A 25582-nucleotide genomic window follows, 5' to 3' on the forward strand; every position below is an offset into this window, starting at 1 on the left:
GCAGAATAATTTTCTTCAATTAACACTGGCTTAGATAATCATTTTCATTTTTCTACCCATCCCTCCATCCATCTGTTCACTTTTCATTTCCTCATTTATTCATTGACTGAAGATCCTTGTGTTCTCTCACTCAACACTCACTGGATCGTTTCTCTCCATCTGGCATTGACATGCATCTTGTATCTAGATTGGCTGTACTGTAGATATGACTGACTGTAGGTGGATTACATTTACACTTGGATACAGTGAGTCTGATTAACTCATTAGAATTTTATTTGTCTTTCTTTTGCCAAAATGGACTTGGCTTCGAGTCATCGACTTGTGTCAGCTGTTCCCTTTTTATTCAAGTATCTATTCTGATAAATACAGTGTGTTATTGTGCTTTTACATGTGGAACTGATCTACACTGTCTTCCTGAATCTATGCGCTTTACTTAGTTTCTATATGTGGATTGGATATATTTTTGTTAATGATGAATCTTCTGTTTGAGAATTAATGCCTGGAAGTTCGAGTGTCACTTTGGTATATACCTGATCCAGTCCTCTAAACGTAAAGAAACTTTGCAGGTTTTTTTTAAGTCTTGGGCACCTTTTAGGCCATAAAGGGATACAGGATGCTATCAGGTTGTGCTGGTATTGAGAGAAAGTAGAGTTAAATAAATATATGCTTCATTTTCCTTCCAAACTATTTAGTTGAAGGCTACAAGAAAATACAGAGTGTTATACTTTCCTTACTGTGATAACTTGCTGCTTCTATTTTTGTGAATTTGTACCACTGTTGAAGGTCGTAATGCTTCTATCTCGATAGCTGCTACTTAGGCCGCATTTGCACTATGTCAGATGAAAGGGAAGGATCGGAAAGATTCCCATGTTAAGGACTTGCGAGCGTTCGTGTCATCTGATAACTCAGGAAGGTTGTATGAAAACTGAGCTGGTCGTATGAGGGTTTAATATACTGTGCATTGACAAAAATTACATTATGACCATTAAACTTGGGTTTAATTACATTGAAGGACAGACTTGGGCTGACGTGAGGCGTCCATGTTTGCTTGTTTTTTTTAAAGTGCCAACTCGGTCATATCAGAACCTTTTCTCTGTCAGGGAAAATTTGCGTATCAAGTAGAATGATCATGCTCCACATACTGTCTGAAACAGGAGTATATAATATGATTGTGAACAAATGTTTCACTAGCTGCTTGTTGTTTCTCTCTGCAGGTCGATGAATGCCTACCTGGTGGTCTACTTGTGCATCCTTATCAGCAAAGCCCTCATCAACACGGTGATGAAATACGTGTGGCAGGCAGACCCCAACAGAGACGAGCCCTGGTACAACGAGAGAACCGAGACAGAGAGACAGAGACACATCGTAAGTCTTTTAATTGCATTCCTTCAAGCTGGGAAAAGAGGATTTCTTCACCCCCTGTTTACCGTCTCACACTCTTCGTCCTCCTCCTCAGGTCATCAGGGCGTTCACAGACTTCTTGGCCTTCATGGTTCTCTTCAACTACATCATCCCTGTCTCGATGTACGTCACCGTGGAGATGCAGAAGTTCTTGGGCTCCTACTTCATCATGTGGGACGACGAGATGTTTGACGAACAGCTGGGGGAGAGAGCTGTGGTCAACACCTCAGACCTGAATGAGGAGCTGGGACAGGTGGACACACATGCAAACACATTTTATAGTCAAAACATGTGTTTCCCCACAATTTCTGTTGTCTTCAGTGATGTCATTCTGTAAACTTCATCTCCAGCTCACACTTTCTGATGCAGAGCATGTGGAAAACATACCAACAACTGCACTCCATCTTTAATGTAGTGTTACACATACACTAACACTTATCCTGCTCTCTTTCCAGGTGGAGTATGTGTTTACTGACAAGACGGGGACCCTGACAGAGAACAACATGGAGTTCATAGAGTGCTGTGTGGACGGACACGTTTATGTACCTCACGCTATCTGTAACGGACAGGTAACGACCTGATAGATGGATGGATGCTCATGATTATTTGCTCTCATATCTTTATTTGTGGGGCTAAGCAGGGAACACACTTTAAGATTATTAAAAACCTAGAAAGCCACTCCACACATAGTAACTGTTTCTTTCTAGCTTTCAACCAAATCTCATAGTCTTCAGCAAATGTAAGTTGTTGGTGAAGATTGTGTGACCACTTGTGATGTCAGTGGTCCAGATTCCAGTAGTAATTCTCAAACATGTTTATAAAAATTGTAACAAGAACAATCAGCAATGACTAGATCAGAAGACGAACAATTGGAAACCTTTAACAGCACACATTGTAAGATTTTATCTCCTGAGTGTCAGTGCCAGCTAACACAGACAGGAACAGACTGGGTCCAACAGTCATCACGCCTAAATCATAATTATAATTAGCTCAACCATCATTATAAATTGACTGAATAAGACAAATGAAGACTAATTTCACTTATTTCCATTCACGTTCTTTGATTCACTGTTTTCTATTTGCACACCCTGCATATACATACTGTATATGTTTAGCTTTCTTTTATTCATATATTCTCACTAAATTAATTAGTAGTTGTAATTGTGGCTGTATCATATTTTAAAAACCCCATATTCACTCTATTCATGTTAATATCATCATATTTATATTTAATTTGTGTTTTGTATTTCTAGGTGATGCCCGGTGCAGCTAGCATGGACATGATAGACACGTCACCAGGTCCCGGGGCCAGGGTGAGCATAGCATCAGTTTGAATTTAATTATATGTGTGTGTGTGTGTGTGTCTGTGTGTGTGTGCATGAGGGTAACACAGTGTTTCGTCGTCCTCCACAGGAGCACGAAGAGCTGTTTTTCCGGGCGCTGTGTTTGTGCCACACGGTGCAGGTGAAGGAGGAGGAGACAGTAGATGGGATCAAGCACGGCATCCACCAAGGCAAATCCACCTCCTTCTACATTTCCTCATCTCCGGACGAGGTGGCTCTGGTGGAGGGCATGAAGAGGTGAAGCACACACACACACACACACACACACATATAAAATGCCAGTGATAGATTCAGATCCAGTTCATCCAGTTAACTCACTCAATTTCCAATAATGGTGCGTTGCTCTGTGCTTCAGGCTTGGCTTCACCTATTTGAGACTAAAGGACAGTCACATGGAGATCTTGAATAGGGAGGATGAGATTGAGAGGTGAGTGTGTCCCTTTAAAACCACGTTGTTTATCTCTTTAACCTGCGGCAACAATTCTCTTTGGAGAAAATAGTTTCATATCTACCAGCTTTTCATTCATTTTAGATGTTATTTATATCTAATATAATATATGATGATGTTTAATTTTGTCACCTCTGATTAGATTATCAATTTTGGTAATTTATCACTTGTTTATTGAATAAAAGATTATATGTATGCTTGTTTACAATTTCAGCATGTTACCATAGTTACATAATTTGGTTAGCAACCGATGTATGTCACTACCGCAGCAAGTATGAGCAGCTTAGTAACTGCCGAAACCAGCAACCCTGCGAGCTATAAATTTAGAACACAGACGAACAGACATGATCTCAGATATTCTCCATCATATATAGGCATGTAAATTAGTGTTGGCTGAAAACAGAACTTTTCAGCATTTTCAAAACTAATATAAACCATCAATTAAAATAGATTTTTAAATGTTTATATGAGGCTGAAATGCAGCTACAGTATAGGATGTTTTCACTGTTGTTTGTGTGATTTATATAATTTTTTTTTATCAGGTTTGAGCTGCTGGAAGTTTTGACATTTGACTCAGTCAGACGGAGGATGAGCGTCATTGTCAGAGCCAGCACTGGTAATACAAACCAAACTGTTAATATGGATGTATATGGTTGGGTTTACCGTATGTGTGTGGTTTCTCTCTTACACACGTCCCCCTCTTCTTCTTTGCCTTTCTGTGTGTGTGTGTGTGTGTGAACAGGTGAGCTCTATCTGTTCTGTAAAGGTGCAGACTCCTCCATCTTCCCAAAGGTTATATCAGGCAAGGTGGATCAGGTCAAAGCTCGGGTGGAGCACAACGCAGTGGTGAGAACATACACACACACACACACAAACTCTCTCATTCCCTTATACTATAGATCCATAAAATAACAGTATTTCTCTCTTGGAACAGTTTTGACACTGTAGATTCACCTTGTGGGTGTATTTTAAAGGTTGTGTGACTTCGGTGGTTTCCACAGTTACATGACCACAGCAAGTTTCCATGGTTACAACAGGAAGTCGATCAGTGGAGCATGGCCCACTTCCATCAAACAGTCGTTCTGTATTTTTCCATAGAGAGCTCAGGGAGGTTTCTAGTTTGTAGTTTCATTGACATTGGAATTTATTAACAGCCACAAAATTCATTCATTCATTAACATATTATCATCTTTATATACACTCATTTGATGTCCAAAATTCTCCGGGGAATGTAGGAAATAACCAACTGAGGTAGTAGACAGGTTGAGTGGATGTACACATAATAAAACGGTTAACTGTGAAACCTTATCACAAAATAACTCTCAAAATGCAGAACTGAATATCACAGGATGGTTGTAGCAGTATAGGAGTATCTAAGATGTAGGAGTTTTTAGTTCAGTTTACCCATAAAGATGAACTAAAGGCAGTGAATTTAAGCGGTAGCAGAAACCAGGTCAGTAAAGCTTTGCTAGTTGCAGTTGCAGATAAAACATAGCTTTCCGTGGAAGCAAACAATTCTGTGGTGGGTGTTCTGGTGAGGTTCAAATAGAAAGTGCTGTTGCCGCCTAAAACCCACACACTCACATTCAGAACCCAAATGGAGCCAATATCTATATTTTGCTGTTTGTTTAGAATCTTGCAAACAAAATAAAGCACATTTCAGACACAAAATCTAAAAGGTTGATCAGAATAAGTTCTCTGTGAATAATTTCTCTATTGTTTCTTCCTTGATATATCAGTCTGACCCTGTTTGATTCTCTTTAGGAGGGTCTGAGGACACTTTGTGTTGCCTATCGACCTCTGAGTCCTGAACAGTACCAGGAAGTGTGCCACCTGCTGAATGGGGCCAAATTGGCACTACAAGACCGGGACAAACGTCTGGCCGAGGCCTACGACCTCATTGAGAAAGATCTGATACTGCTGGGAGCCACTGCTGTGGAGGACAGGTAGAGGATCTCTTTCAATGCATCCAGTCTTTCCTTTTGGTTTGTTCTTGCCACTTTCAGCCATAACCGACCTTCATTGTCATCGACACAAGTACAAATTTGTTATGTTGCTTATATCAATAACTGCAGTACAGCTTGTAATTCTGTACTGCAAAATAAGTACTGAAAATAAGTCACATTGCATTCTGGGATTTTAGTTTTATATTTTAGTATCTTTTAGCACTTTAAAGATTAAGGGATCTCCACCTCCCAGAATACACTTATGCACTCTTTGGATCTAAATGTCCAAATGTCCGCACCCCTAATAGCCCAAAGCGCTAACCTTTGATTCTGTGCGTGCTGCCACCCAGACAAGTGCTGCCCTAGTTCAGAGAGAACCAGACTGAGTGAGGGCATGTGGCAATTCAACCCTCTGATCACACACTCACTACTAAGGAAATTATAGTGCAGACTGAAAAAGAATTGTTAACCCAGAGGGTTTTGCAAGTCAACTTGTCCTGTGCAGAGAGAGGCAGAGAGAAAATGATCCGAGTATTGTTAAACTGTATGAATCTGTTATTGTTGTTGTTGATCAACTGCAAATAAATAATTTAGTGTGCCAACCACTGAAATTTCTCTCTTTTCTTTGTCTGTGTTTTTTCTAGGCTCCAGGAAAAAGCAGCAGACACTATTGAGTCTCTCCACAAGGCAGGCATGAAGGTGTGGGTCCTGACTGGTGATAAGATGGAGACGGCGGCCGCTACCTGCTACGCCAGCAAGCTGTTTCGCCGCAACACCCAGATTCTGGAGCTTACCACCAAACGCACCGAGGAGCAGAGCCTTCACGATGTCCTGTTTGACCTGAGTAGGACCGTCCTGAGGCAGCATGGAGGCATGACCAGGGACACCTTCTCTGGGTATGTTTATGTGTGTTTGTGAGAGACACTGTCAGATCTCCAACTTGCCAACCTTTTAGCAAATATCTAGTAACATGAGCTGAACTAAAATAAAGTGTTTGTCTTTAATCTGTTGCAATAAATCAACAATGGGGAGAAAATGTGTTGTAGCTGACTATTTCCCACAATATTAATGTGGTTACAGTCAGAATGAATTAATACTGAGCATAAAATAGGATGACAGTAGTTCACTGAGTGCCATCATGCAGTTACTGTACAGAGTGTTATTTGACAAGTGTTCCTGTGTTCGTACAGTTTATCAAGTGACTGCACCGACTATGGTTTGATCATCGATGGAGCCACCCTCTCTGCAGTGATGAGGCCCGGCCAGGAGGACTCAAACTCAGGGAACTACAAAGAGATCTTCCTAGAAATCTGCCGCAACTGCAGCGCTGTGCTCTGCTGTCGAATGGCGCCTCTCCAGAAAGCGCAGGTACAAAAACATCAATACGGAGCTAAATTAAAAATCAAAGACCACATCCTTTAGTAATACTTTGTGCTGATGCATTAAGCTACAGTAAGAGTTCAAAGATGTCACTTTTTCTCTGTTGCCTTTCTAGATCGTGAAGCTGATCAAAGCCTCCGAGGAGCACCCGATCACGCTGGCCATTGGAGATGGAGCTAATGATGTCAGCATGATCCTGGAGGCTCATGTTGGCATCGGTTAGTATTCTGGCAGTTTCACCCATCCTGCATTAAATTTAATAAAAGGCTACACTCCTTTGTGACCTTTGCAGTCTACAACTGTCTGAAGTCTTGGACCCACAGACATCAGTGCCCAATCTTACTTGTTTTATGGGATTTTTGCCTTTTTATTCTGGTTTTCTTTCAAGTGAATGACTAGATGTGACTGACACAACCAGTCAAGTCCACTTTGGTTAAAAGACTAATTTGTTTCCTTGTCTGTTTAGGATTGTTTTTTGTACATTGTCCTTGGAGCCATGAGTCCTACACTATTCATCCAAACATTATTATAGCTGAAAGTCAGCACTTTCAAATCCAATGTGCTGTATCACTGTCATCACTGCCATAATACTCTTCACTATAAATGACTGCGTCAGTTTAATGACAAACATTGTGTGTCTCTACAGGTATCATGGGTAAGGAGGGTCGTCAGGCAGTGAGGAACAGTGACTACGCCATCCCGAAATTCAAACACCTCAAGAAGATGCTGCTTGTCCATGGACACTATTACTACATACGCATCTCTGAACTTGTGCAATACTTCTTCTACAAGGTAGTCCATTAGCCCATTGCATGTACAATGGATTATTGTGGGTTTTGTGGCTTTCTGAATATTTACTTTTAGTTTAGTATTTATTTTGTTTCTCATAGTGGTATTTGTGGAAGAGTTAGTATGTTTAAATGAATTTTAAGAAATGTTCAAGAGATTTTGAACTATACATGTAAGTTTTTGACTTTTGTTAATACTTACAATAGGCTTTAATCAAAAATCAGAAACCCTTTATATGTTGTCTCCAATAATTATAGTAAAATGAGTAAAAACACAGAACATTTCTCACAGTTTATTCTCTTTTGAGCTTGTACAGAAAGAAAATTGATTCTTTCTATCAGACACTAATCACCGGTACAGTACAACTACTGACCCGCTGCCTGCTTTTCCTCTCCTTTTTTCTTCCCAGAATGTATGTTTCATCTTCCCCCAGTTCCTCTACCAGTTCTTCTGTGGCTTCTCACAACAGGTAGACAGACACATGCACACACACACACACCTACCTAATTATACAAGTACACAAAATAAGCAACTTATCAAAGAATAAAATAAAAAATGACTTATTCTTTGCTCTCTGTCCTCATCCCTAGCCACTGTATGATACAGCCTACTTGACTCTGTACAACATCAGCTTCACCTCGCTGCCCATTCTGCTCTACAGTCTCATAGAGCAGCACATTAACATGGACATCCTGAAGAAGGACCCCTCTCTGTATAGGTCAGTGTTGATATCTACCAGTCTACAAATACAAAATCTGCCTTGTCTGTATGTATATGATGTACAACAACGAGTACATGTGAGTATATTTTGCTTTGAGTGTCACTGACGAGTTGCCAGCAGCCCAGCAGGAGCAGGTAAGTGTGGTTCATGTCTCGCTCCTTCCAGATTAAATACTTGAGCAAATAAAATGCTTGTCATCTGGTAACAGCCAGATCCGCTCTCCTTCTTCCAGAATTTTTTAACTGTTCGTCACCAGGAAAACAAGCTCTCATGACACCAATTTTCAGGGTGTTTAAGTGATCCAATCCACTCGTAAACAACAGCACAGAATGAACTGCCTGTTTGCTGCTGAAGTCAGCTGATTCTTCCAGAGACGTTCTCCAACATGCACAGAGTTCATTTCAGCTTCATAAACAAGAAAAAAACACATGAATGTTTAACTTTTAGGTTATTTTATAGATTTCAGTCATTTTCAGTCATAATACCCTCCATTCTGACTCTTTACTTACAATGGTTGCAGAATCACTGATATAAAAATGCAGGCAAACAAGAAAAACAATATTTCCAAATGCAAAAACAGCACTTTAAAAAAAATATCTGACTACCGGCACAAACATTATAGTATCTATTGATCTTACATTCATGCAAAGGAGATGTCTGCTTAATGCAGATCAGGCCTCACGGGGCAGAAACATTGTACTTAAACTTTACTCGGGTTTAGTTTGTTCAAAGCTCAAACAAAGTGAAAATTCAAGGCGTCGCATGACTAGACGGAGCATTTTTTCCTCTCAGACTGAAAAGTCAGAGAGGGAATGATAATTTGCGTGTTGAATAACATGGACAAAGGTTTTGATGCTGCAGAAGATGCATAAATTATACCAGGTCATATTGATGTTTTTATGATGCCTAGTTGAGTTATTCATGAATTAATGCATATAAATAATATACTAAATTAAATCAAAATATCCCGTTACAGTCATTTCTGGTTAAGGTCCTCCCAAAGGCCACTAGTGTAGTATTGATCATTATATGTGTAGTAACTCATATTAGGGATGGGAACTCATACTGTTATCTTTTGTTTACCTCCACAGAGATATCGCTAAGAACTCTTTGCTGCGGTGGCCCATCTTCATATATTGGACTGTGCTGGGAGTATATGACGCAATTGTGATGTTCTTCGGTGCTTACTTCCTGTTTGACAACACCACCTTCACCAGCAACGGACAGGTAACACCTACGTGTCTATGGCAGCCGATTGTAATTCAGTAAATGAGATATTTTTAAAATGTTTTAACAAGATTTACATTATCCAAAGTAAAAATATTCACAGGCTGTTTATGAAGAAACATCTGCTGGCCATACTTCCAGGTTTACAGTTTTAAAATGTTTCTGCACCTCTGTGGGGTTTTTTTTCAAGTAGCACATTTTGTCATTGAAACTCATGGATGTTGGACGTTTATATTTATTTAAACTGAAGACTGCATACTTGAAGACAACACATTTGGCTTTTAATTTCCTCTTTCAGTTTGTCTGTGTGCATATTTTCAATATTTGTTGCTTGTCATTTCTGTCTGGGAGGTTTTATGTTTATTAATTAACACAGACCAGAAACTTTTTTTCTTTGTCACCTTTTCATCATCTTCTTTTTTTAACTCAATGTGTATTAACTGTAGCCTTTAGTGAATGATGCAGAGTTGCTTTGGTAGTGGATTTCCCAAAATGTAACATCTGATAGATTTATTTTTGGCTTTCAGCTATTTATTTTTTACTTTGATTGTAACTCAGTATTCAGCACAGTCTCACTTGTAGTTTGGCATATTCATTTAACAGTGAAAACTCTTTTATTCCTGTCTATAAATTGATTTCTCTAGACCACAATGTCTTGATGCTAACTATAAACTACTGTATAACACACCATATTATATATAGCTGAAGATTAGCAGGCATAAGCAGTTACTTGCAGTTAATTTGTCAAGTTGTAGCATGAAGTAACATAAAGGTGTGTTGTGTTAAGTAACGTAGCAGGAACCATATCCAAATACCAGCTAATCCTCAGCGTTCTTTAAATTATCTGGCAGCTTTTCTCATCTTAATTACCTTTATATTTAATTAAACTTCACTAGTAATTACTTCTTACTACATGAATATACAGCATATGACATACCAGATACAGTATTTACTCTACTGTATGTTCTCCCATTCACATCCAAGACACGACAGCATGGCGGGTTTTCCACCATCTTCCTCTGTGTTCTCTATTCGTTCTCTTTCATTCTCAAACAGCGTTACTTTCCCAGAAACCTTTTGGACTGCTCTGAGTTGCTTGATTTAAGTTGTTTATGCATCTAATTTTTTTTTTTTTTTTATTCTTCTCCAGCCACAAAACTGTTGTTCATTTTATTATGATTTTCTTCTTCTGGCCCTCTTCTTCTTCTTCTTCTTCTTCTTCTTCCTCTCCTCTTACCTTTGTGTTGCTTTTTCTTTTTGCTTCTCTTTCCTCCTCCCAGCTAATGACAACCAACACACAGATGGTAAGCCTGTCCCTGTCTCTCTTTCTGTCATCTCTCTAATTTCCCGTTTTGTCCCGTCACACAGTCTGATACCAAACCACCCAACATCCGCTCACCGTTCATCTCACATCTCTTAGTGCTTGCTGTAGACACATCAACTGTAGGCTTTTGTGTAGTGACCCGCCTTTTTCCCTACAACCATGTGTCCAGTAATGTAGTGATCACCTTAGCTTACATTGAGTGTGTGTGTGTGTGTGTGTGTGTGTGTGGCAGATAGCCGTGTGTTACAGCTTCAGTTAAAAGCAGGGAATGAATGAATATAGAAATGTAATTGCTCTACTGCTTCCATTACATGACATTTGAGACATTTAGCCATCTTTCTAATCTAATTCCTCTTCAGTTGATGGTGCCCCTTTTTAGAGTAGAAGAAGATTGTCACATTTGTGGTTCCTCTCTGGACCATCAGGACTATTTATAGGCTTATTTGTAAAGAAATGACAAAGGTGGAGGGCAAAGAGTGATGTTTTCATGCAACAGGAAGCAAATCTGATGCTTTTTAAGTGTTACAAAAAGTAAAAGAACAATAAAAAAAAAACAGTCCATCAAGTAAAAATTAGTATTGTTAAAATTGTTCTGTGGTGCCAAGTGCTTTTGTCAGTGTTAATGCTGCTTAAAGGCTCAGAACACTGAAATGTAGTTGGTCATATGCGAATCCATCAACTACAATATACATTATACATTAGAGAAACTCTGTACAACAGTTTGGAGGGTCCTAGTTGATGATCTCATTTTCTAGTGTCACTCTTCATGTATTTACATATAAAATATTTGTTTGCATTCATCCTCTAGAAACATCTAAAGTAACCTTGTTTAAGAAAATCATTTCTTGCCTCACACAGTTGCTTTTTATCATATTGAGGATTTTTAAATTACTCTTTTCTCTCTCTGCTAGTCTTTATAATGCATAAAACCTAATTTGACAGAAAGTAATTGAGGAAGGATTTTATCAGGAACCAACAAGTCAAAGTAACAGCCTGCTGGAAAATGTTACCAGAGTAACCAAAATAGTAAAGAGACACAATCAACACTTTGTTACAGTGCTGTCTTATTTCTCATTTTAACATTAAACACCTTTAGCAAAATCAGGCATTGCTCTGATTTGCACATAGACTCACATGGTTCGCTTTTGCTGTGTCAGCAAACTAGCTAACATACAAGGTCACATTTAAATTGTCTCAGCCAATAGCTGCCTAGTGTTATTGATTTTTACTTAAGTTTATAGTCATAGAAAATAAGAATTTCAAACAAGCATCTCAAATCTTATTAAGCCTGCTTTAATAATAGCAGCTACCAAACACTTTGAAGCCACCAGTCCGGCCAGTCTTGGCATTTGTAACAGCTTATATTGTAAATCCACAAGATCATCGTGTGTTAAAACTCATCGCTGTCATCATTTTATTTTTCATTACAACCACCACATATTCAGGTGGCCTTTGAAAGCATAAGTTGTATCTTTTCATGCTCCTCTGTATGTTCTTTTTGATTTTATTTATTCATATATCACATTTCTTACTCTTTCTCTTATATTCAACATGTAAGAAAGCGACAGCGTAAATAAAAATGACAAAGTTTTAATTTTAGGCAAAAAAATCTTGCTCTTGTCATCTTAATATTAAAAGACTATTATGGAAACCTTTTTTATATACTGTAGTCTTTTCTACTAAGTAGAATCAACATGTGAAATGTGTTTAAGACATTAAATATTCTCCATACAGCTGTTAATATGACACCTTTGTAAAATTACTATAAATTGAGACCAGGATGAGTGGCAGCAATAGGATCTGTCCTATATTTCAGTGGTATTGTGAGTTAATGTCGTTCAAAATTAAAACTGCCCTGCTTCATGTTGGCAGCTTTTATAATATGTTCACTTCATTGTTTGTTTAAAAACTACACAGCTAATAATAATTTATGAATGGTTCATGTAGCACATTTAAACATGCTTTGCCAGCAGGTTAGTTATATTTAAGTCACTTAAAAACGCTTCATATCACCTGTTTCCCATCCATCTGTCATCTGATGAACTATTTCTCACCTGAATGTTGCTATCCGAGCACCCTGCCATCTGTTTGATTGATTGATTCCTTATTGATTATGTGCACTTGCGTTTATCTCTGTATACCATATTAACAGCAGACCTGTTAATGTGGTCAGACTTTTCTAGAATGATCAGAGCATCAGTGAGTGCTTGTTGCATTTACATGTGAATTTCTGCTGATTACAGTCATGTCAGCCATCATGCATGTTAATGCCAGGTGTACAGACGATATTTTAGCAATCAGTACACTATATTTTCTATATTTACACAAACCAAAGAAGATTTTAATAAATTCTTGCTCAGAATTTGTTTCCACATGGTTATTTCACTAATTTGATGGCACGTACGGCATTCAAAGACAACTTTTTTTGACATTAAACATCCTTACATTTGAAATGTGTCACTAACAGCTGCTGTCGTCATTTTGCCTCTGCAGATGTTTGGAAACTGGACGTTTGGGACACTGGTCTTCACTGTGCTAGTCTTCACTGTTACATTCAAGGTACACAACTCTCACACTCACCCAGACTATAAACAGCATCTGCACTCACAGACGCACCCAAGCAAGGCTGGATTAAAGCTCGCTGGTATCATGAAAGTGAGCTACAGTATGAAATTCAACATTTGACTGGTCTCATCTCTCTCTTGCAGCTGGCTCTAGATACACATTACTGGACCTGGATTAACCATTTTGTCATCTGGGGCTCGCTGATTTTCTTTGTGGTCTTCTCTCTGCTGTGGGGTGGAATCATCTGGTAGGCTTGTTTTTTATGGTTTTATGAATTGCTTAAAGTTGCTGAAATAAAGTTGTATTGAATTAATGAGAGAAACATTTTTGCTGTCTCCTCTCCTCTCAGGCCCTTCCTCAACTACCAGAGGATGTACTATGTGTTCATGCAGATGTTGTCCAGTGGTCCGGCCTGGCTCAGCATAATCCTTCTGATTACAGCCAGTCTGTTGCCAGATGTTGTGAAGAAGGTCATCTGGAGGGCGCTGTGGCCCACCACTACTGAACGCATTCAGGTGGGTACAAACACATACATAGTTATGTATACATGTTGTACGTACGATATTTACATAAAAATTAAAGTCTTAATTGTCAATAAAGTTATCACCACCTTACACCTCTATTAGTTTTCCAGCATTGACGTAAAAAGTAATAAAAAATGCAAATTGTAGCATTTTCAGACCTTACTCCATTCCTTTCTAGTTATTAAAGGTATTTTTTTTAAATAATTGCCATAATAAAAAGAAGCACTCTTTCTATATACTGAATATTAATAAAAATGCTAACAACTCTGAAGACGTAAGCTCAGTTTACACAGGCAGAGCAGCACTTCCTGCTTGTTTTGTCTATTTCACAGATTTACCTCTAACTACTGCTGTTTATCAAGAACAAGACATCTTTGAGTAACATTTGCCACTCTGAAAAGTGGTTTAAAGCATTTTCAATATCTGGTTTAAAGAAAAAAACAACATAATACTCTTTATTAATTATGATGATGCAGTGTATAAAATGTCTAACTGGTGACTGTGGGTCAGCAGATGTACGCTGGCTTTGGCTACGTCCCTGCTCTGTTCAATGTAAGTCAGTGTTTGTTTGTGTGCAGTGCTCTTTTACGTCTAATCCAGACCAGCTACATTAACAGTTAAAATATTTTATAAAATGAGAATTAAAGTGGAATACTGTAGAGATCTAAGTGTGCGTAAATCTCTTTTATCATTGATGCTGCCAGCACCTTACAAAGATTTAGCCAGGTGGAGCGCTGGTCATCCTGCATGAAAGGAGAGTTATAAATACAACCAACCTCTATAACTGTTAAACAGAACCTGGGAGTGTCTGTTTTGCTATGAAAGAATTTATTTATACAGCGCTTTTCAAAACAGACGTTGGAAGAAAAATCAAAAGACAACATTTTTTCAAGATGTGAACTGATTTATTCCAGAGTTCCTGAGTTGAGTACACTAAAGACATCGATCATAAAACTAAATGATGATTTAGAGTAATGTTATTGAAGGATAAATCAGTGTTTTTAGCAGCTGACGTTACTGCTTGATTTGATCAGGAATCAACGAGACTTCTCGGCCACAGATGTTCAAACAGTGACATGTTGCTCAGAAATAATGAAGTCACAAGGCAGTCAGTATCTAGTACAAATACTGTACTCAAACAGCAAAAAACTGTAATACCAGCTGTCCCAGGCTATGAAATCCAGTCAGTTAATGAGACGATTAGTGCAGCACTGATGTTATTTTAGGATCTAATGTAATGTCACAGGGTGGGGGGACTAATATCCGGCACAGTATAGCTGATGACTTTCGAGCAGGCCTGGATGATTATATTTGATAGCAGAGTGTGGTGATATCAGCCTTTCTTGGTTGCACTGAGAAAATCAAGAAAGTAGATGTATAACTTGCTGAATGTGTTTGTTTTCTAACTGTTTGCAGTGAGGTTTGAACATTTTTTACCTTTTACCTGAACATCCATATATTTTCCATGTCCTAAACTTCTCCTTCCCCTTAACTTTCCTAAAAACTGTGGTTGTGGGGAGCTGATAACTAACCTACTTATCTGATCCTTTAAGACAAACTTGATGTTGTCATTTCTGTAAATGTCAGGACTTCCTTTATGAAAGCAGCCTCTCATAGGAAGCCTAACAAGAACTTCTGCTTTCAGCCTTAACAGCTGTATAATTTGATCATAAGGCATTTTGAAAGATCAGACAGATCTTCAGAGCCTTTGACTTCTTACCCTTCTTGTTTACTCCTCCCTCTAACCTCCTGACTCCTTCACTCCTCCTCCTCCTCCTCCTCCTCCTCCTCCTCCCTGTGGCTCTCCTCTTCAGCAGACTAAGCGCCGGTGCCTTGCCTCAGAGCCCTCCACCATCTTTATGCTGTCTCAGACCTCCAGCAGAATCAGTTTCTAACCCAGCCCTCCTCCCTAAGGTGACCCCCATGCCTTTCCTCCTGTCTTTTAACTGTAGAATCCCTCCTTCTCTCTCCTTTCTCTATATCCTGTTACCTGCTTCCCTCCGCTGTTTTGCATGCAGTGTCTCTCTCTTGTCAACCGGTCTGATTGCATGCTTGTGCATCTACATCTGGATTTAGACATGCAGAGCAACAAAACTCATATTGTTTTCCTCTGCCTGTAGTGTAAATGCAGCACATGATGTGTGATGTCTTACTGTGGTATGACCTTTGTTTTAGAGATCAATCTTCTTTTAACACTGAGTTTAGACTATGTGTATTTTTGGGTGTGCGTTGTACACACTAAATGTGTTCGTCTCTGTATGTATGTGTGTGTGTGTGTGTGTGTGTGTGTGTGTGTGTGTGTGTGTGTGTGTGTTCACAGTGTGTGAGGGATAATAGAGGTTTTGAGAGGGCCATGGCCTACCAGAGTTCTGACTCCTTACTAGATGGAGTAGCTGTCACAGAAGCCTAGAGGGCTTCAGCATGGTAAAATACACAACCTGCCGCTGCATGTGTGTGCGTGTGTGTGTGTGTGTGTGTGAGTGTGTGTGTTATGGCTTGTCTGGGTAATGGAGGGTAATGTTAACATCCTGCAGTGATGGGTTTACTTTGCCGTGGTGTGTGGTTTCACAGATTTGACCTTTGGGAGTTGTACCTGACTAACATGTGGGTTATAGTGTGTGTGTGTGTGTGTGTGAGTGTGTGTGTGTGAAGATTGTAAAGGTTTGAGGAGCCATGATTTCTCCAGGTATGGTAAAAGGTATTTGCACTTGGGTGTTTTGTCACATGGAGGTCTGGCGCCCTCTAGTGACAAACTGCAGCTTTACTGCAGAAACTATTTACTCACAGTGGGACTGAAGGTTGGTGCATGTTTATTTGTCATGTTTCCATCTGCATGTTTTGCTTCCATAAAAGTAAGCTCATGGTGTTGTATGATGTTAAATATTTATTTATTCACTCATGTTTTATGTACTTTATATGCTTGGGTTGTATCGCTTGTGTCTGAACAGAGTGGACAGGATATTATCATCACAGCTGGCTAATTAGATTAAAGACAATGAAATACTGTATTAATTAAATTATATATAAACAATTGAATTGTCTGGAAGGCAGAGTCACTCCTACTGCAGGTTCAGGTTACTGACAGAGGAAATTATCTTGTTTGTAGCAGAAGCTCATTTGGTCTTTGTCCCTTTAGCTGAAGTGACAGCTATCGCCTCAACTCCAAAACATCTGAACTTCAGCTTAAGAAGCGTTGAAGTAGCCAGAAAATTATCTTGGTTTAGGAAATGCCAATGTTGTTAACTTGCAGCTGCTAGAAGCTACTAGCTAAATATTGAGTAAATAAAGAAGCATCTAAAAACATAAAGTGAGTCAGATTAATCGGCAACATCACCAACAAACAAATTCACCACCTGTCCACAGACTTCTGGCCATATAGTTTAAAATCTTACACTTTAAATGCTGGCCAGCTGGGATGACACTTTCTCCACCATGTATCTCTTCCACCTGCTCTCCCGAGAGCCTCCACAACATGTTTACATCTGTATTTTTTACTTGGCTTCTCCTTCTTCCTCCCTCTCCCTCTCTCTCTTTCTTTCTTAATATCTCTCCCTCTTTCCCCACATTTCTCTTTTCTTCTCTTACACTCATACAGAACGCTGATAAACTCTACAAGGGCCAGCTCTCTGAGTTCACTCCCTTGGCGTCTCTCCACGCTCCATCCAAGGCTGGCAGCCACCGCCGAGGCTCGGGCAACCAACGTAACGTCCCGAACCCTCGAAGGTCTGAACCTTTTACCAAGAAACTCATGTTCACACGCTGGCAAAGAAAGCCAGACTACTGCACCTTCACCCCCCTCCTCCGATTCGCCGATGGTGCCCGCCACACAAGGCAGGGACACACCTATGGCATGGCGGGGCCAGAGACCTCAGTCTAATTTATTTCTCTCTGGTGTTTCTCCGTTCTTATATTCTGATATCAAACACAATGGCATCCAGAAGCTGACCAGGTCGCTGCTCGCAGAGCTGGAAAGTGAAGTTACCCAAAAGTAACTGAAACTAATTTATTTATATTACTGAGCTGGAGTCAAATAGCGGACTATGTTGCTAACAGCAGGTATCTGTAATCCATCTGTAAGAGATTACAATGAAAGTGACCTTCACAACTGTTCCCAAGTCAGCAGCTGAGTATGGCACAAAGCACTATGGGACGGCTCTGGAACAGACTCCATCCGCAGGGCCTCGTTCGCCGCCACGACGTGCAAAGGGCTCAGTGTATTGATGTCACAACAAACCAACAAACTAACTAACAACCCGACTCAAGAGCTCCGATTTCTGAAACCCTGTTCTGTCACATTGAATATGTGAGCACTGGCCCTTTAAGTCTGCCTGTGTTTGACAGCAAGGCAGCTGAAGTGTACTTTACTCTAATTATTAAGATTTAGATGATTTTTTAAATGATGATAATCATAATGTATTGTGACTGGAATTGTGCTGCTGATGATGATGAAGACAGTGGTGATAAGCATGGGCTTTCTCTGACCAAACATTTTTCTTTTCTTCAATTCCTACCATCTCTCTCTCTTCCTCTCGTTCTCTTTGTCTGTCTGTCTGTCTGCCTGTTCTGCCTCCTTATAGGACTAACTGGTGTTGCCTGTGTGCAAACATATTATTCCGAAATACTCCGTAGGATCCTACAACACTGTAAGGAGGGCTGTAGCACAAGGAGTAAAGCCTAAGTGTTGGAAAAGTTTCCCTTTTTTTTCCTATTACATTAGTTCTTGTATATCATGATGTCTTAAACTTTAGCTTCACATCCAACACTTAAGCTTTTAAACTCACGTGTAGGTAGTCTAGAGTTTTTGCTGGGATAGATGTCAGAATAGAAACTAGAGTCGTCTTGCATGTATATGTGTTATATGTGCATCTGTGTGCTGATAACTAGAGGCTGTGTTAGTGTGTGTGTGTGTGTGTGTGTGTGTGTGTGTGTGTGTGTGTGTGCTATATTCATCTCTGCAGGATCTCCATCTCTCTTATCATCTTTAAAGCACTTTAACTGTCGACCTTCTTCTTATATTAATGCTGAGAGACTTATCTAAATGTCCTATAGCTTATTGTTACAGTGATAGAGTTCAGTAGAAATAGCTACAATATGTGACTGCTTCCTAGCTGTTTCTTATTGCCTTAATGTCACCTTGTAAATACTACATCATTTTCCACAGAGATTATTTACCAAAGAAACAGAGCGACAATACGCCTCCTCTAGGCAACAACTGATAGATACACTGTAGGTTTATCTCATTAGATAAAGCATGTGGTCTGTACTGTGGGTCAATGTACTGTACACTCTATTCTCATGGTACTGTAAAACACTTTAATTGAAAGTGGCCAGCAGAGAGAATATAGAGGACATCTGTAGAGAAATATATAATGATAACAATATAATGAAAGATATAATGGGAGAAGAATGCAGCTCCTCCCTTGTCCTTATGTGTAAAACATGGGGTGCATGTCAATTCTGCTCTCCATGTAGCAAACTGTTTTTAGAGGTTTGATTTTTACTATTTTTTTTCCCAACTCTTTCCTCAAAGCACCTTTTTAAAAATGACCATACAAAACATCCTTGTCCTTGTTGAGATAATCATAGTGCAACAAAAGTATTCTGTCAAGTGCCCCAAAGAACTTGTTGCCTTAAATATTTACAACAATTTTCTGAGATCTGCTCATTGGTCATATATCCATTTATTGATGAAAACAGAGACATCTTTACTTATAATACAATAACACTATGTTGTGTGACAATAGTGTCACAGCTCAATCTTCTCAATCTTTACAATGCATGGAGTTTCTTATTTGGAAACAAGGAAAACAGTTCCTTTTAAATGAATTATCATTTAGCTTTAAACTCAGTTTTGGCCTACTGTCACCCACCAGTCAGTCTAATTTCATCATGATTCATCGAATTTACAGTATTATTCTATCATATTGAAGCTCACACAAGGCTACACCTTCCTGTGGGTGCGTTCTCAAAGTTAGAAACTGTTTCATCACTTTACAAAAAAAAAAAAAACTACAGTGAAGGACAGCCCAAGGTCTTTTTCATGAGTGGAGTTAGTTAATGTCAGTTCACATAGCTTGTGAAAATCATATTTCTGTCTTTGAATATAGGACTGATCCATGTCTTTATTGAAGCTTTTAATTTATGTGCTATATAATGATAAAGTTGGAGTTTTATACATTCAAATGCAGTTCAGGTGTCAGACCTTCATGCTGATTTCATGCCACAGATGTTTTTCCATCTGATGTCAACAGAATATACATTTGTGAGGAATTCTGGTTTGCAGGTCAGATTAATTATAGCATCTGATAGTCCAGTGCTCTTTAAAGCCTTATGATGGTGTAACAAGAGTCTCTACCTTGAAAATGGCCTTCGCAGCACAGTCTTTGAATTCTGTCTCACAGTTTCCTCTTCCAACATGTATCCTTTGTCTTTCTTTCTAGCTGTCTCTGTCTGTCTTTCTCTCATTCTCGCTCTGATGAAGTGATGTGGAAGTTTTCCTACCTCTGTGACAGCCACCTCCACCCCGTCTGATCATCATCATCCTCTCTCGCCTGTCTCAGCCATTCTTCCGTCCGTCCAGCCATCTATCCATCTATCCATCCGTTGTGAGACAGAGTAGAGTAAAGAGCAGAAAAGATGATTTTTTTTGTACTCTGATTTTAATAGTACTTCTATGAACCAAAGCCTTGTTGCTGCTAGAGATACTTTTAGCTGCTTTACATTAGGTGCCTTGTGGTAGTTGAAATCTGTCTTTGCTTGCTATACGTTAAATTTACTGCTAATAATAGGCATTTGGATGGTACAAAAGCACTGCAGATGATGGATGTATGGATGCATGACTGAGGAGTGACTGGGAAAATGGATACGTGAATGAAAAGGTGAATGTAAAAACTGGTTATATGCAGATTTTTCACCCCAAGACTCATTCAAAACAACACAGCACTGAAATATCACAACTGATACAATTGATGAACAAATGAATCACTTATTGCACCAAAACATTCATTGACTTGTGTTTAATATCTGTTTTTTTATTGTTTTTATTTCAAATGTTTTATACATGTCCAGGAAGACTGTTATTTTTACTGTTTTCATTGATGTAAAATGTCGAGAATTACCCCCCACTACCATATTAAGAATGAGTGAAGTGGTCAGAGAACACTGGAGATATATCAGTCTGATGGTGTCTTTAATCTTTATTTAAAAAAAGAAAACTTGAAGTGAGTACCAGCTCTGCTCGATCGATCAACTGCAGTCGATCAATGTTACAAACTGGGAATTTTTCAAAAAAAAAAAAATTTCATGTATGTTTCCTTCTAGACAACTGAAGACACTCACAGCTGTATTAATATTTATAACAGTAAAGTTAGGGGTTCTTATACTGTTCCTTTCAAATTATCTCCAAACTTCATTCTCTCTGGTTTTCTTATTAAAGGGTCACTTCACCCAAAGTCTTAAAGAAGAAAAAGGCTTCTCACATACCTCTAGTGGTATCTGGCCATGCAGATTGGAACTACTGTCTATCAAAGAAATAGTCCCCTTGGAAAACTTTTCACAATGAAGTCTGTGGATTATTCAGAGTCATAGGGACATTTTTTGAGCAATAGAAATCTGAGACACCGATGTCTCCAAACTTGGACAAATGAAGTTATCTGATTGGTTTGATACTACTAGAGCGAGAAAGTACTTTTATGTTCCATTTGTAATTTGGGTGAACTGGCCCTTTAACGTTCTCAGGACTCTGAATGTACACATGTAATCAAGGATCCTGTTCCACCTTCTGTATGTCTGAATTCACATTAGTTTCGGACAGATACCTGTTCTTCAAGGCAGACACAGATTAACTAAAATGACCAAAAGATGACACTTGCGCTCATCTTTTTTTTTAGCTTGTTTTGCCCCATAATGAATGAGGAATAATTCATTTATTCAAGATATTGCTGACGAAAAACCTCCCCGACAAAAAAGACACATAACTGAGGACAGAGACGAACCTCTGTCATGTCGGAAACTGTACAGAAACCAGTTTTTCTTTGCTAGTATGCATTTATTGATATAATCACTCAACAGATTTACTTAGAAAAGGTAACACAAGGATTACCCTACCTCAGCTTACATACTATTGCCTTGTATGTTAATAATCCATCTCAACAAATGTGGCCTCTAAGCTCTAATCATGTGGCGAGGGAAAAATTACTACAATCATGATCTTACAATCAAATGTCATCCATCACAATCAAGAGTCAGTTATTTGAAATCTAATGTATTAGATGAAAATGAATTCTCCCCACAAATTAAAACTCAAAGAGACTCTTTTATTGTGTGTTAAAACAGAAGTATTTTGAATTGTCTGAGCATTTCTTAGTTTTCCAATCAAACTTGACCTAATATTGGCACTAATCAGAATTAACCCCCTCCCCGTCTTGTGTCATGTAATCCATCGTCAGAAAACTGTGGAATCCAAATGAATTGATTAAAAAAACTACAAAAAGTACCCAGAATACTATAGAGATTTTTGTATGTGCAGTATGTTAAAGATCATGTGAGGCTTTGTTACCTTTTTTTTTTTTTTACTTTCTGGAGACAGTATTTGATGCGTGTCTTATTTTTGTAGAGGAGAATCCGAACAACCAAACAGAGTTGTGACAAAACAACACTGGACATGTTTGTTTGTATGTGTGTATGCATAGCTTTAAAGAGACAAAAAAAAAGAGATTTCTGTGGTGTTAGCTGACGCTCAGACACACCCTTGCACTGAACCGTCTTGTCTGATGATTGACACTTTGCTGTAGAAACTTTCCAAGCCATTAAGGTGGATTTAAGGTCTTACTGTACCAATAACTCTTGTCCTAACTGTCCCGATCTTTCAAGACCACCTAAACTGACAGCCTTCGAACAGAATGTTATCTTTCTCTTTTACGATGTATTAATGTACAGTGTTCTATATTTCTCGTAACCTACAGTATCTATAAATAACTGTATACTCAGATACAGTATATATATATATAAATATATATATACAATATAAATGTAGTTATGTTAATTGATGTACAGTTTTGGGGTCTTTTGTATACAGTTTTTAACAGAGTCATATCAAGATTTACTTGTGGATTTTTGCCAACCTTTCTGTAGCTATTGACGGCAAACAACTGTACATTTGCTTGAAAATAAAAGCCAGAAGTGGAAATATAAAAATAAGTATCATGTGTTTTTTCCTGAGTGATAGTCAAATCTGTTCAGATTTTAGTTGTTGCTGCACTTCATTCATCAGCCACAGGGATGCAGTAGAGTATTTCTGATGTGTCAGACCTTTCTGAGGCCATAAATCAAACACACCTGAAGAGTTTCTAAACATCTAAAGCTGATGAAATATAATCAAAAGGATGCTTCATGAGTAGAACATCTAACCAAGCTGTGTTCACATACTTCTGTGTTGATAATGACACTTAGGAATTGGTAAAAATGACAATTTTAAGATTTGATGTGTTCCCCAAAGTTGCTTCAGGGCTGCTGTCTGCACCATCCGAAGACGTCAACAAGATTAGGATGGAGGTTTTGGATCGATTGGATTCCCTTCATCCTTTTCACTTCTCATCTGTGCTGATCTCCCCGTCCTCTCCTCCACAGCTGGCAGCCGATGAGACCTGCTAGTGTGTCTGACAAGGATGGAGAAATATCTAGGGCAAGGCTGTCAGAGGTGAAATGTTGGGAATAAGAAAAAAAAAATTGCACATGTGAAAAGTAGATGGAGAAATGCACCATGTGCGTTTTTGTTGTTTAGTCTGCCTTCTCCAGGATTTTCAGAAGTTAAATTGTAATGACTCATTCAATCATTTTAAAAATGAGAGCAGAACGACCAAAGTCTTGATGTTTTACCACCTATTTCATCAACTTGAACACCACTAAACACTTGGACTATAAATATGTTGTATGTCTTCTACCTTTTAATTACATTTTATGGTGTGTTACTCAGTATAGATTCTAAAATATATAGAGAGGTGGGAGGTGATATTTAAGGTGTAACCAAGTCCTTTACAACCTCTTCACGCCCAGTTTAGGCTTCCTTCATCTTGAACTGCTTCAGGTTGGATTGCTTGAGGCACATTTAAGAGTTTGTGAGGGTTTTGACAAAGAATGTTGAATGTGTAATGAAATGGTAGAGACAGAAATGGGACTGGCAGAGAAATGTCTGGATGTAGCTTAGAGGCTAAATGCAACACCCCCAGTTAGACCCCCGCCAGGATTCAACATAGGCCACTCAGCTGAGATGAAGCTCTCCACTCTAGAAGAGTTGGGAGTCTCTCACTTTCATCCTACCTGACTGGTCGCTCCTACCAGGTGACATCGAGACGGATCAGCTGTCTGAACCATACTGCCAGTTAACAGGGGTTCCACAGGGCTCCGTCCTGGGCCCCCTCTTCTTCCTCTACACAAGGACCCTCGGTGCCGTCATGCTACTACTGTAGCTCCCTTTAGCAGCTCTCATCCAGTTCAAGACTCCCCATTACTGAATGTAATGTAGCCATTCTCCTCTTTTTTGTTATCAGAAGCCGACACAGTGTGAAGCTTTTTTCATCTTTTTGTCCTGAAAGTTTTCTGTCATGCAGCAATTTTCAGCCTGTACTGAAGTCAAATCTTGCTCACTTATATGTAGACCCTCAAGTACTTCCCCTCTATTCACAAAATGCTGTTTGGAGGAAAGAGCCGAAGTGTTTGTTCACAGCATCCGGGGCACAGATACATCCTACTGTGGGGGGGGGAAAGGAAAATCTATATAGTATCAATAAAGATTATTTAATTTAGCCAAAAATGACCTTTTAATGCTCCCTCTAAGAATCTTGGATGATAAATGTAGCCACAAAAACATACTTGAAAGAGACATTTCACATATCTTCAGCGTTTTCTGAAGGTTAAAAGTTTATAGGGTTTTGTTTGTAAATGTATACAATTAGCACTCTGGCTAAGTCAACAAGCTAAAGAATTGAAAGGAAATCGATTTGTTTCGATTTTATTTAATATTTAATTAACAATCAGCTCTCATCTGCAGTTATTCCGACGCTTGTGTGTGTGTGTGTACATTTCTGTGCCCAGCAGCAGGTCTGACACTCAAACTAGCCTTAAACCATTAAACCTACGACCTCCACCCACCACACACACACACAGTCTTGTGGATGTAATGTCAGCGTGTGTCTCTATTCACAGCATTAAATGGAGGGAGGTGATGGAGGCATCCACACGTAAAATCTACGAATTAGCTGTGAAATTGCTGTTATTTGCCACCGATTGTTTATGACTCAGTACACATTGTTTTTTTTTTTTTCTTCTTCTTCTTTTTGGACTCCTCTTTTGTCCATTCAAAGTGCTTTCTCATTATTATGGCCTGGCTTTTAAAGGGAGATGTTTTGAGGATGAATGCAGACACACACATACACATACACACCAACAGAAAAGCTCACAAACTGAGCTTGTGGGCACACATTGAAATATTTAAGCAAAATTTTAACATTTTTAATATCTATCCTGCCATTCGCCTCCTTCTCTCTCAGGCTCCTCTTTTAATTTTCTAGCAGTTCAGCCTCAGTCTCTTCTCTCAATGAGGGAAATGGTGCAGAAACTTTATTCCATCTGTCCTCCGATCTTGTCACGTCTTTGTCACTCTTGTCAATGTCCTGACACACAATACAATCAAATACAATACAATACCAGACAATCCGAGCCTTAAAGACATCTAGTTAGCTGAAAGCTGAGGGGGCTGTAGACGTCATCTGGAGTACACATGAACAATATACTGTACGCACACACAGTTTTCTCCCAAGGCCGCCACTGAATTCCTCATCTCACACAGGCACTGCAATTTAATAAGCTTTACATTATGAGAAATAGGAACATACTACAGTATACAACAAAATTATCT

The 25582-nt window shown here is 39.0% G+C and overlaps 1 protein-coding gene across 4 annotated transcripts in view; it reads left to right on the top strand.

The window, feature by feature from the left end:
• The window catches only part of atp11a (ATPase phospholipid transporting 11A), a 54519-nt gene extending 31653 nt beyond the window's left edge, over positions 1-22866 (top strand). Inside the window, exons 11-32 of one of the 4 annotated variants that reach the window (XM_067582979.1) lie at positions 1215-1365; positions 1457-1654; positions 1857-1970; positions 2655-2714; positions 2815-2981; positions 3100-3171; positions 3735-3808; positions 3935-4038; positions 4957-5138; positions 5783-6034; positions 6329-6506; positions 6634-6736; positions 7165-7310; positions 7717-7776; positions 7898-8025; positions 9120-9255; positions 10536-10559; positions 13073-13138; positions 13288-13391; positions 13494-13659; positions 15486-15582; positions 17264-17347. In XM_067582979.1, coding sequence (XP_067439080.1) covers positions 1215-1365; positions 1457-1654; positions 1857-1970; positions 2655-2714; positions 2815-2981; positions 3100-3171; positions 3735-3808; positions 3935-4038; positions 4957-5138; positions 5783-6034; positions 6329-6506; positions 6634-6736; positions 7165-7310; positions 7717-7776; positions 7898-8025; positions 9120-9255; positions 10536-10559; positions 13073-13138; positions 13288-13391; positions 13494-13659; positions 15486-15563 — 2563 coding nt within the window. In that variant the 3' untranslated portion in view covers positions 15564-15582; positions 17264-17347. Of the gene's footprint in view, positions 1-1214; positions 1366-1456; positions 1655-1856; positions 1971-2654; positions 2715-2814; positions 2982-3099; positions 3172-3734; positions 3809-3934; positions 4039-4956; positions 5139-5782; positions 6035-6328; positions 6507-6633; positions 6737-7164; positions 7311-7716; positions 7777-7897; positions 8026-9119; positions 9256-10535; positions 10560-13072; positions 13139-13287; positions 13392-13493; positions 13660-15485; positions 15583-17263 lie in introns of all 4 variants that reach the window. The other 3 variants (XM_067582977.1, XM_067582980.1, XM_067582978.1) reach the window with 3 other exon arrangements.
• The last annotated feature ends 2716 nt before the right edge of the window (positions 22867-25582 follow it).

This window comes from Thunnus thynnus, chromosome 24 (genome assembly GCF_963924715.1).
Source record: "Thunnus thynnus chromosome 24, fThuThy2.1, whole genome shotgun sequence".
NCBI classification, from domain to species: domain Eukaryota; kingdom Metazoa; phylum Chordata; class Actinopteri; order Scombriformes; family Scombridae; genus Thunnus; species Thunnus thynnus.